The 13035-nt window shown below is 34.5% G+C and overlaps 2 protein-coding genes and 1 long non-coding RNA gene across 3 annotated transcripts; 1 reads left to right on the forward strand and 2 right to left on the reverse strand.

Moving 5' to 3' along the window:
• The first annotated feature begins 630 nt into the window (after positions 1 to 630).
• On the forward strand, positions 631 to 2630 carry ELP6 (elongator protein 6). Its single transcript, XM_079064746.1, has 5 exons — positions 631 to 950; positions 1568 to 1640; positions 1754 to 1944; positions 2038 to 2184; positions 2305 to 2630. Exons 1-5 carry the CDS (start codon positions 705 to 707, stop codon positions 2425 to 2427), a joined length of 780 nt encoding a protein of 259 aa, XP_078920872.1. The 5' UTR covers positions 631 to 704; the 3' UTR covers positions 2428 to 2630.
• Positions 2631 to 3126: 496 nt separating this feature from the next.
• LOC145129216 (uncharacterized) lies at positions 3127 to 4661 on the reverse strand. Its single transcript, XR_013717372.1, has 2 exons — positions 4066 to 4661; positions 3127 to 3518 (listed from the first exon to the last, which is right to left on the reverse strand). It is a non-coding gene; the product is annotated as an uncharacterized LOC145129216 (long non-coding RNA).
• A 1693-nt stretch (positions 4662 to 6354) lies between these two features.
• Positions 6355 to 10726, reverse strand: LOC145129913 (two-component response regulator-like APRR7). The gene is made up of 8 exons (XM_079064745.1): positions 10493 to 10726; positions 9367 to 9867; positions 9026 to 9187; positions 8781 to 8914; positions 8325 to 8501; positions 8123 to 8237; positions 6902 to 8028; positions 6355 to 6818 (listed from the first exon to the last, which is right to left on the reverse strand). The coding sequence occupies exons 2-8, from the start codon at positions 9728 to 9730 to the stop codon at positions 6711 to 6713; spliced, it is 2187 nt and encodes a 728-aa protein (XP_078920871.1). The 5' UTR covers positions 9731 to 9867; positions 10493 to 10726; the 3' UTR covers positions 6355 to 6710.
• Positions 10727 to 13035: the final 2309 nt, after the last annotated feature.

Raw genomic sequence — 13035 nt, forward strand, 5'->3', positions numbered from 1 at the left:
GACCCGATTGATACCGATCCAAGCTCTGATACCACTTGTAACTCCCTAATTCGCTTTGATGTATCAATCAGATCCACTTGATGGTGCGAAATCCCAATTAAGTGGATGATGCAAGATAGAATATAGAAGAAGAAGAAGAAGAAGAAGAAGAAGATGATGATGATGATGATGATGAATCTTCAATGCACACGATATATTGATTAATATTCCGGTACATAAAATTCCGATTACACACGGTTTTCTCTATGTTTCTCTCTAGATCTCGTTCTTGGCTTATGGCAACCCCCTAGAACGTCCCTCACTCCTATCTAGGCTAAAATAACATTATTTATACCTAGACCTAATAACAAAGCCTAAGCCCCAAACCCAAACAAAACAATATAGACTCTAACCAAAATCACATGTAATTTTGGCCCAAACAACACCAAAACATGGTGTTTTCGGTCCTAGACCGAGAACTCTAATAGCTTATGAAAAGCAAAGTATAAACCACATAACAAGTTTGTTTTTTCGGTTAAAAAGTTCATCCCTACGTTAAGTCCTTTTTTTTCATAATTGAGGGGGCAAACTAGAAATATTTGAAAGATCACATGAAAAGCACGTGCATTTAATATCGAGCTATAATCACTATTTCCCTATTGGATTCCGGTCATCTTTTACAAACCCTAATTAAACCCCGTCACCGTAAGTCTGATCGGAAAAAAATGAATCGGCCGGTGAGTTTGCTGGACGAAGCTCTAGGTTTCGACGACGGAGAATCGAATAGCCGGCAGCGACGGGTCGGACGCGTGGTTCTAGTGGAGGATTGCGTCGAAACTAGCGGCGCGTTCGTGCTACACCACCTAATAAAACGGTTTCTCTCTCCTAAGCATTCATCCTCCGACAGTGTCGTCATTATTGTAGCATTCGCTCAACCTTTTTCTCACTACGACCGTATCCTTCGTAAGATGGTACATCCCCTCTCTCGCTATATCTATCTCTTTATTAAAAAGTGGTGTCCTGGTGTGTGACTATTTTGTTCTGTAGTTTCTACTTTCGACAGATAGATAAAACGTCAAAATGCAATCAATCATTTGTCGTGATTAATGGGTGGTGCTAATGCATTTACGTTTGAATCACCACAAGTTTGATCTTTGGCTTTCTATACGTGTCGTTCGAGTTATCACTCCCCTCTTCCCCATATGCTGAATCAATTTTGAACCTTTCTGGTCAAATGGAAATGGGGATATGAATTGAAAATTTCGAATGAAAAATTGGATACAGCAGTGAAATATATGATAGATCTTACAAACATAACTTTGTTGTTACTTGTTAGATTTTGTAGCTTTATCATATTTGGATGTGAAAAAACAAACAGTAGTAGTTTTGATACCCAAAGTTAACAGCTTCTTCAATTTAAGAAAAGAGAGTATAGTTTTGCTATCACCTAGAGAATTGTATTATGTATATCAAACGATCAATTTGACTACATCCTTCTGAAACAATTTTGCAGTGCTTTATTGTGTATCTGTTATCTGTTAGAAGTTATGAAAGATCTTAATCTGCAAATCATTAAATATTTTAACAGGGTTGCAACTTAGCTGTGCAAAGGGAGAATAAAAGATTGATATTCTTTGACATGCTTATGCTGGAGTGTCCAGGTCAGAATATTACTTAAAATTCCCTTTTTTGTATGCTAATCTGTTAAAAAATTTCGTAATTTACTTTTATGTGTAACCTTTTTCTTAACTTTATTTATCATTTGAATGAGCAGATGATGAGGGGGTTGAAGGTGGATTAATTGCTTTGTATGGAAATATTCATAAAGCTGTGGAAGCCAATTCAATAAACAAAAACATTACAATTATAATCGATGACATATCCCTTCTAGAAGTGGCTGCAAATGGTTCTACAAAAGATGTTCTAAATTTTATGCATTACTGCCATACATTAACAACACAGTTTGTAAGACACCATCTCAACATTTCTTCCTTCTAGTGTTCTTTTTTGAATCTGAATTGTTTAATAATAATAAATAATTTGTTTTTGTTTCCATAGGGTTGTACAATAATCACAGTTATTCATGAGGACATATATTCAAATGGAGACGAATTTACCCTTCCTATACAAATGGAGTACCTTGCTGACATCACTCTAAAGGCAGAGCCTTTGGTTACTGGTTTGGCAGCAGATATTCATGGCCAGGTAAAGTGTTGTATACATAATAAAGTCTGTTTATTTACTTAATATGTAGAGCTACATATGTCTGTTTTTTTTTTGACTTAATGGGTTAAGCCAAAAAGAAATTGTGTTGGCATTGTGCAGTTGACAGTATTGAACAAGGGAGGTTGTGAGGGATTAGGGAGGATGAAGGGCAAGATCCGTAATTTTCATTACAGGGTTAAGGAAAACAGTGTTGATTATTTCTATCCAGGAAGTCGATCTTGAAGAAGGTGCACTATTAATCTTCTCACTATGTTTACATAATTTTTTTTTGTTGTTTAAATAGCTATATATTATATCTCCCAATGATTTTTTGCATTAGAGAAAAGGAGAATTTAGTTTTTATTTAGAGTTGGTTTTTTGTATCAGCTTTGGTTTGTTTTGTGGTTGTAAAAACTGTAGCAATTTTTATTAATTTTTGAAGGTTAGTTTTGTGTAAAATGAGTGATTATTGAAAATTGCATGGTGTAGTTTATTAATATAAGTTACACAAAGGAATATTACCATTATATGTTTCGCGCTTCATAATTTTATAAGGAAAAAAAGTTTGAACGATGAGTTTACTCGATACAAGCAACCTAATGTGTAGTTTTGAATTATATGGAATAAATTATTTTAATATTTATTTGTTGTGGTTGTATGAATTATATTTCAGTTTATTTTAACAAACTAAGAGGCTGTTTGGCAGCATCTGAATTTTTAAGATCTGAATTTTTAAGAGATCTGAATTTCTAAGAGGGTCTGGAATTTTAAGAGCTGAATGTTTAACATGCTGTTTGGTTGGGACTTCTGAATTGCTGTGCTGAATTATTAAAATGACCATTTTACCCTCCTGTTTTATTTTTTTTATTGAATTCAAGTGTTTGTTTAGAAAATAACCTAATAAATTTCTTAAATAAGTATAAAAAATATATATAAACACCATATAAAATCCAAATTTAGCATAAATCAAAATTAAACACAAACCCAAATCAAACATAAATATTTTTAAATCCACAAAATCATATTAAAATCCAAATAAAATCCTACAAATTTAATTTGACCCCAATTGATTCACAATCTGGTCGCACAAATTATCCATGTATTCATTGCCTTGTGAACCCCATTCCATATCGTGTACGTTTTGGCCATCATTCTCTCCCTCTTGTGCTTGACCATTGTTCTCCTCGAACGTCATAAATAACGCTTCCAAGATAGTGCTTTCAAACTACTCCCTTCCCGTCCATTGATTGTAACATCATGTAAACAAGTTTCTAGAAACGTTTTCTCTACACCTTCAACCTTCCAACTAATTATATCCTTCTTTTCTTCCATTTCTTTGATCAATTCAACAAACAAATGCATGTTTTAGCAACAATTTAAGCATTGCAATTGCATATTTTCAGCCACAATTTAAGCAACACAAAGGCATATTTTCAGCAACAAATTCAACAAAAAAATGCATAATTTAGCAACAATTTCAACAAAAAAGAGCACAATTCATCAACATTTGACAACATATTTCATTTAATATAAGATTTCATAGAACCAGATTTCATAGCAAAATTTTGCACAGCATCATCTTTCATAACATTATAACATCATATTCCAGATTTCACCATATCAAGAGTTTGATTTCAGATTTTCATAACATTATAACATTATATTCTAGATTTCACCATATCAAGAATTTGATTTCAGATTCCACCAAGTTTGATTTCAGGAAAAAAAAAAATAGCATTTAATTTCAGCAACAACTTAATTCCCGATTTCACAATAAGCTCTCTATAAAAACTGATTTCATAAGTTGTTTGAGAAGAAAACTGATGAGAACTTGTAATGATTTCAACATCGATTTTAGAAGAAAGTAATGGAGGGGTTTACCTGCAGAAATCGTTGCTGTCGGAGGTGGAGCTGCAGAAATCGCTGCTGTTGAGGTGGAGTCGGAGTGCTGTGGCGCTGCGTCGGAGCTGTCGCCGAAGAAGAAGACGCCGTCGACTGTTATGGCGGGGAGGGAACACGCAGCTGGAGGTGATATCGCTGCTGTGCGTCGATGAGAGAGGTCGGAGGAGGCGAGGTGTTGAGAAGAATAGAAAAAGCGAGACAACTAGGGCTAGGATATCTGTGTCTTTTTTTTTTTTTTTCAGACGCGCCTTTAAGAGTCATTTAATAAATTCAGAGGTAGAAAATAAGAGGTTACCAAAAATACCAAATCTGAATTTTTAAGAGGTTACCTCTTAATTTTTCAATTAAGAAGTAAACAAACGGGCCCTAATATGGTCGGCAAATTGTGGACATTTTATCTCTTAAAAAACAAACATTACCTTATACTTTGCTTTGGATGATCCGAAAAGCACGTAATGCGATTGTCTTAAAGAATGAAAGGAGAAGATAAAAAGAGCTCATGATTTCATCACTACCTTAATTGCTTTATCTGATAATCAATAAATTCACTTCCATTCTAGATGTACGCATGTCTAACTCCTAGCACAATCTTTAGTATATTCTATATAAAAGTATAATTAAATAAATAAATTCTATAGAAAGCTCGACCATAATCTATGAACATTTAAATATTTAATACCGTCCAATAAAAAGAAGAAAGAAAGGTGTAGCCAGGTCGTGAGGCAACTGGTTTATCTTTATCGTTTCACCCACATCCACTTGCATTCGAATATCTTTTTATGTTCAAGAATTTTGTTTCATAGTCCGTATTGGATAGAATATTTTCTTCCTTTTTTTTTTAAATGATTCTCTTCAGAATCATCATATGTTACTTTTTTCACAAAGGGAACTAAATTGAGCTCGAAAGACCATCCAATTTGAATTACTTTCACACGTGGTTACCATTCACTATCTTGTCATTTTTCTGCACTCCTTGCAACCATGCAACTTTTCCCACCATATAAATCCATACTCTCTTTCAAAGATTTCAACTCACAATGCACGCCACAAAAAATTGCATCGTGTTTGAGATTTAAACAAAGTATGCATCTCCTTCTAAAATCAAATCATAAGCATATTAAATCCGTGTGACAAACAATAGTGATCTTACCACGTCCCTTTACTAAGGGGCTCTTTGGTAAGCCTCTTAATGATTCCATTAGAAGGCTGCTTTTAAATCAGTCAGATTTAAAAGCGTTTGGTTCATTACTTTTCCACCCCTGAATGGGTCAACAAGACTCTGATTCAATCAGACTTAGGGGAGGTGTTGAAAGAAAAAAAATAGATTGTGTTTACTCTTTTCTCTAATTAAGCAACAACCACCTTCTTCCTTCTCATACACCTTCATATTGATCTCGCACACACCTCCGCCTCCGCCCTTATCTGATATCGCATGCGTTGTGACCTCCTCTCATGGTAGCTAAGCTACCCCATCATTCTAAATGAAGTTTCACCATTGACGCTCCACATCGATTGCGTCTGTATGTGTTTGTATGAATTTGTGTCTTCATCTGCAATTGCGATTCATGTCTTCATCAACAATAGGTATGTGTGTTGATTTCTATGTCTATATATGTGCGGGTATGTGTTTGTGTGAAATTTGAATTTCGGGTAGTTGTTGATGATGTTCCACTGAATATATATATATATATATATATATATATATATATATATATATATATATATATATATATATATATATATATATATATATATATATATATATAACCTTTTACCAAACTCATGTTGTTCGTGTGAGGGGTTTAGGGTTTAATGCGGTGAAGATGTAATTAGAAAGAGAAGGCAGACAAATTCATGTTGTTGATCATGGAGCTCCTTCCTCTGTCAAAGCAAACTATGTAGCTTATGTCGATTATTTTTGCTTTTCCATTCATTTTTAAAGTAAATGGAATTTATATAAATTGTTGCTAGAAATCGAAGAGGGTGATTAACTTGTTATAAATGGACGAATAACAATTTTACATGTAGGATGGTGAAATTGTTTTTTGATTAGCTATTGTTTGAGTTTGAGTTTAAGCAATAAAGACCTAAACTTAATTCAGAAGATTAAAATGGTAATTGTTATCATGCAACAATATTTTACCAAACAATATGTTTTTATTCAAATACATTCATTCGGTGCCCCTGAATTATCCAAAGGCTATCAAACCGCTCCTAACTACATAATTGAAGACGTTAAAAATGAAATCTAAAAAGCTTTTAGTGAGATGATAAAAAACCTTGCTCAAATAAAAAGATAATCTTGGACAATAGTTCAAGAACATCAAAGCGACAACAATAACCAAACATTATTTGGCCATGAGTTCAAGATCAAACATAATCAAGAACCCTCGGATTTATTAAAAAAAAAAATGCTTCCTCCTAGAGAAACATGGGACTATAATATATCCTCGTCGAAGACTCAGTCAAATTTCATCCTTCTAATTCTTCATTGTGTCCCATGTATCCCATCTTCAAATGTACTGTTCATAACTTCATATCTACCCCCTCCAACAACAACAGTTAACCTTTTCATCTACTTATTATTTCATATAGAAAAACAACAAACACCGACTTGACAACCGTTACGAATCAGCATCCTCATTGTTAACGCCGTTAGCACCATGTCGAACAAATTGTCCACGGACACGTGGCCTCTGTTCTGCCAACCTCTTTCTGCTTTGGTATCTCACCTGATGAAGAATGTGTTCAATAATTTTAAATTCAAATGAAAATGGATGACACGTGTCACTAAAAGAAAACAAATTACAATTACCTTTTTCTCGAAGCATCTTTCTTTCCTCTTCTGACGGAATTTATTCAGGGCAGCTAACCGGTCTTGATCCACCCCGCTCCCTCGTCCACTACCACTTCCACTTCCGCTTCCATCACCGCCGTTACATTTTCCGGCGACTCCATTATCAACAACCGGAGCAGCGGTTTTTCCTTGCTGCCAACCCCCGCCCTTTTCCATTTCTCCACTACTCTTATTATTATTATTATTATTATCATTATTATTGCTTCCAGAGGCACTACCAAAATTAGCCGCGTTTCCTTCAGCCGACGCCGTCAAAATATTCGAAACCATGTCGGGATCCACCATTTTCTGTTGCTGAAGTTTATGGACGTGGTGGTGGTGGTGGTGGTAGTGGTGGTGGTGGTGACGGACTTGAACCTGCTGCTCGGCCTTTGCGTTATCATCGTCAGTACAGGGCTCGAGAGGTTGAAGGTTGGTGGTGGAAGTTAGGTGAACCGCTTGGATGGTTGAACCGTTTGCGTTTGGAACCGGTTTGTCATCCGGTTTTGTTGGGAAAGCGGTATTGGTGGTGGACCCCATATCGTCGCTCCCATTCGACGGCTGATTACGGTTTCCGTTTGAGTTGGAATTTATGTTATCGGCGTTTATTGCTTCTGAGCTGATACCTAATGGCGAACAGCTGCCTACGATTCCAGTTTGCGCTTGATTAACGTTCGATACAGTGTTGGTGTTGTACCTTGAGAAAGCTGAAACACCGGAATGGCGTAACACATTCCGGTCATCGGCATCGGCATCTTCCACGTCTCTTGGCCTCTTTAAACTCAGCTCCAGGGTAGGCGATTCTTTTGAATAATAAACAGATTTATTATTATTATTAATATTAATATTAGTATTATTATTTTCAATATTAATGTTCTTGAGCAGTTGGGTTGCTTTTGGTGAAGCTTCATTTTGAACATTCGTCATCGTCGTCTTGGTGGGACCATTTTCGCAACCAATTTTCATACTAATATCCAAATCATCGCTCACTTTTTTCAAATTTGACCCGGAAAACTTGTTCATTGACTTTTTCTTTGCATCTTCAACCTCGAAACTTGAACTGTTAGGGACTCCGATTTCCAAGTCTTTCCCCATTTCAACAGTTTCTATAAGAAGATCAAACATTTATGGCAATAATATTATTATATGAACAGGATGACGAAAAAGACAATGAAGATGAAATTTGCTAAAATTAAGAACCTAATTTATCTTCCTGGGTGACATGTTCTTTTCTGACACGTGGATCTTGTAGTTTGTCCCACACGGATTGCGCTTGGGAGCTATTAACTTCTACAGCCCTCTTTGACCATGAACTCTAAATAAGATGAATGTAAATTAAGTGATAAGTAAAATCATTTTAAAAAAATTGAATGTTTTTTCATGCAAGGAAGTGAAAATTTACCTGAGTTCCACTTCCATTATCGCTGCCACCCTTGGCAGTTAGATCCATGCTTACGTCATCATCACTAGTATGACTATCATCCTCATCATCATTATCATCTGAGTGTTTGTTGTTGGTTATTGATTTTGCAGAAGATTTACGAGTCCGAATACCACTCTCACTCCCACTACCGCTAGACTGATGAAATAATGAGAAATTTAAGCAAAAGAACAGAAAGATTTTTAGATCGATTAATGGTGAATTTTGATAAAAATATAATTTTTGACATGGACAGATGAGCATATTGGAGAAGTTAAGTACGTAGTAGCTAGCTCAAATCCAGTACACTCCACCCCACAATAAGTAACATACGAAATCAGAACACACCTGAAGCCGAAGTCCAAAACTTGTTTCCATTTTTAGTCATGAAGATAGATCATACATGAAACCATAACATATAACACTAAATTAACTCACACTGTGACATTTCCTCCACACATGCTGCCAGAGGTTTTTTAGCTCATTCTTTCGAATAGGCTTGACTAAAAAGTCAACAGCACCTTTGGATAAACAATTAAAGACTATACCCATTGAGTCATCGGATGACATCACTGCACGTAAAACTCATTAAGTACAAATCTAACCACATAATAAGGATTTAATTTGTTAAAACTTAATAAGTTGTAAGAATACACGAGAGAAGAACAAAGATATATACTCACTTATCACTGGGACATTCTTGCGAGTCACATGGTTCATGATCTTGGATAAAAGACCAATACCCGATAAATATGGCATTAAAACCTCCGTTAAAACAATATCGATTTGTTTGTTTTGATCAATCAAAACTTTCCATGCTTCTACACCATTTGCTACAGCCGTAACTGCAACAAAGTAATTAAATTTCGTCAATAAATTAATAAAAAGAATCAGTTATAAACCTTCATAGCCTCAGTTTACTTACACCATCAATCATCAGAGTATCGAGAGTAAACAATACTAGGCAATAGGCATATACGTATACGTACCAGAAGCATTTATTGACATATGAAAAGTAAAAAACCTTCATAGCTGCAATTACGGAGGAGAGCACTGACAACATGACGAGTTGAATCATCGTTTTCAACCAGAAGAACTTTGAGAGATCTAAGAGGAAGAAACCTCTCCCATTCAACCATGGAGCCTTGATGTTGTTGATGTTGTCTATGGAGAGCATCGTGGGGGGGATGAACGTGAACCAGGTTTTTCTGGTTCTGGCGACCACTATTCACATCTTCGTTAATCCTTGACTCGTCTTCTTCAGAGAGACCTTGACCATCAAACCCCGCTCCATTTCTGACTTGCTTGAGCTCGTCCCGGTGGTGGTGGTTGAGCTCCGCCAACCCTTTAGTTGCCGGAACATTGGTGTTCACTGTAATACTCCTCATCAACAGAATTCAAACAGACTGTCGGTGAACAAGGCGTTGGTTTGAGAAATTAACACAAATTGCTTCTTGTTTGAAAAGTGGCACATAACGTTGTCTCCAAGTGATGAACGTTTTGAAAGATATCTTCAAATAATCCTCTGTATAAATCGGATGAGAGAATCAGAAAATATGAACCGATCAAGGTAAAATGATTCACGGTAGTTAAAAGGAAACAGTTTAGATCAAACAACAAGCTGTAATTAGGTTCATACATATTTCTATAATTTCCCTTTTTTACAACAAGCCACTAGACTCAGATTCATACAAAATCCATCATGAACGTCTAAAACAACCAGAATTAAAAGTAGCTACATACAAATTTCAATCTACAGAAAAATAGAAAACTTCTCAGATCTTCCCTGGACCAATTTACTCAACAATTAACGAAAAATTAAGTAAAAAACAAACCAAATGAATCATATTATGCTTCCACAACATTTCAGTTTGACTGTCACTTACTCATCGTTCCCGAGTTTAACTAGAGAAAAGAAGAGAAAGGAAAGGAAAACATAATTTTCTTTTGTAAAATGAATCATTTTGTTCTTTCTTTCCAAATCCTTCCAAATCGGAAGGAAAGTTAGGAGGGAAAGTGATCCTCCCATTTCCTTTCACTTCCTTCCACTTCCACCAATTTCTTTTATTTTCTTCTCATTTCCACCCACTTCTTTTCCTTTCTTTCGTTAAGTGAACTCGGGATCGGGGTGTTAAGAATAATAACATTACCGTGGTTACAGGAGAAACAGAGGACAGGGCTTTGACTCAAAGCTCAAATCCTCAAAATTCGGTCAAATTTTGCGTTGAACACCAAAACGTTACAGCAAATCTGATAATATTTTGGTTTGATTTATCGATGACACAAGTTTGAAGTTAAAGAAATCAGCCGGAATGGAGATTTATATATAGGGTTTGTTAGGTTATCAGAAAGAGTAAAGGGGGTTTCGTATCTACTGGTTCATCGAGATTTTGTGGAGGAAGATATTATATTCGTTGTGATTACGTGGATGTATCAAGGGCCACGAAGGTGCCATGTAATCAGACACGTCGAATGACACGTAGGAAGGAGGAAGGGAAATCAATATACGGGCTGAGAGTTGTTTTGGGGCGGATTTTGGATCTTGTCGGATCATTTTTAGATCCGATTTGCGTGGACACGTGGCGCTCTGTGTGATAAGTTAAAGGTTTGTCCTAACTTTTTGAACTAACAGACGCTTCAATATAACGGAAACATAATGGAAACACGCTTTTCCTTTCGCTTTAGCTGGAAACATGTGAACATGAAAATATCTTGTTATGGGCTGGAAAAGACGACCAGCAACTGTTTAGCCCGGCCCATGTAAAATTGTAAATAACTAGGGTTTCAACGTTCAAAATTAACAATTCCAGGAGTACAATGTATTAAAAAAGTAATTCTATAACAATATAAATAAAAATAATAATAATTAATAGCGATATATATAAAAACAAATTCTGAGACCAACATTATGTCTTAGTTTGATATATATATATCCGATTGTGACAAAAATATTTCACCATATAGATAAAAATTAGACAATTTCAATGATATAGTCGAATTTATACGGATTATTAAGTAATATAAAATGTACTTTATAATGATATAAAGGAAGAAAACGTATTTATAACGATATAGATAAACGGAATGTTAACACTAAGCATTAAGGTTTTTGTTTTTGGATTTTTGATTAGATGATTGTTGTGAAGTTACCTCTTGTTGTTCTTAATTAGTTAACTATTGTTCTTCATCTATACTTTATAAATGTGTATGCTGTAAAAGTAACTCAAGAGTTATAAACTCATTTCTTCTTAGTTAAATGTAATCTGTGTTTGAATCAAAAGAGGTTTAGAAAACTCACATGGTATCATATAGACGGCTTAGTTACAGATTATAAATTCTTAACCCCGTGTTAGCTAGAATCTAATTGTTCTCATGAGGTTGTGATCGAAAACGTTTTAAATCGTTAGATCTATGATGATTCATCCTTCTTCCAAATCATTCTAAAAATTTTGAAGCTCCTTTGAAATTAGGGTTTGTGAGGTACTCTAATATGTTAATGAGTTTTTTTGTTAACACTTGTTGTGCTGAATTTGAATTTTGTTTTATTTTATAAAATTCTATGATAAATTAGGCCTTAGTGTACTGAACAACTTTGTACTTGAAGTTCTTGATGCATCTCAATCTGATTTATTTACCAAGTTTGCATTCTCAAATGATCAAATTGCAAACTTTCTGAATTTAATAAATGAAAAATATAGACTAGAAGATGCATCCGCTAAACTCACAAGTAAGAGTTGTTTTTATGTTAATATGGTTAATCTCAACTTTCATCATTTTAGAATCTTTGATAAGAGGGTTGTTCAGCGAACCAACACATGACAATTTCTGATAAAGCTCTTTCAAATATAGTTGAGGTTCTAGTCTTTGTTTAAGGGTCGATAGCCCAATTGAAACTTTTGCACAAATTATAAAAATTAAAAATTTGTAATTGTCATGTTATCTCACTTTATAAGGTGTATTAATAGTTCCTAATTTCGGAATCCATCTTATTTTAGTTTACAAATAAGTTACGGACAATAAATGTTTAGCAAAAAAAAAAAATGAAGTATATTTTCAGAATTTGTAGTAAAATCTGATTGTGAGGAGTGATAATAATTATATGGGATATATTATTTGAATTCCATCTTATTAAATAAATGTGTAACTAATCTTACCATATAGCTTCTAGTCTAACAGTATCAAGTGGTGTCCTCATTCTTTGAGGTCGAGGGTTCACCTCTCTAATATAGTTTTAAGATTTTTAAAGAAAATTCCAAAATTAGGTAATAAGAATGTTCCTTGTTTATTTAGATGTATGAGATCCTTGGTGACTACTTATTATGGATCCATATCCTTTCTTACTGTTGTTACTACTGACTACACTAGAGTCGTTTGGGTTTAGCTATTAAAGTCTAAAGAATAAGTTTTTGACTGTATAATCTCCTTTTAATATTGCTAAAACGCAGTTTAATAAAAAATATTAAGATCATTTGCACATACAATGATATGAAAATATGTTTTAATTGGGGTTTTAAATGTAAATAACGCTTATAAAGTTTTGACCCTTAAAAATAACTCTATTTTTTTCTCAAGCAATGTTAAGTTTTATAAAGATATTTTTTTGTTCAAAATGAAGTAAAAAATTTCAAAAAAATAGTTGTTGGATTAGATGATTGTCTAAATATTTTGATGTTGATATTGGTGTCATCGAATG

Source organism: Lactuca virosa, chromosome 8 (genome assembly GCF_052849685.1).
Source record: "Lactuca virosa cultivar CGN04683 chromosome 8, Lactuca_virosa_CGN04683_v6, whole genome shotgun sequence".
In the NCBI taxonomy this organism is placed as follows: Eukaryota; Viridiplantae; Streptophyta; class Magnoliopsida; order Asterales; family Asteraceae; genus Lactuca; species Lactuca virosa.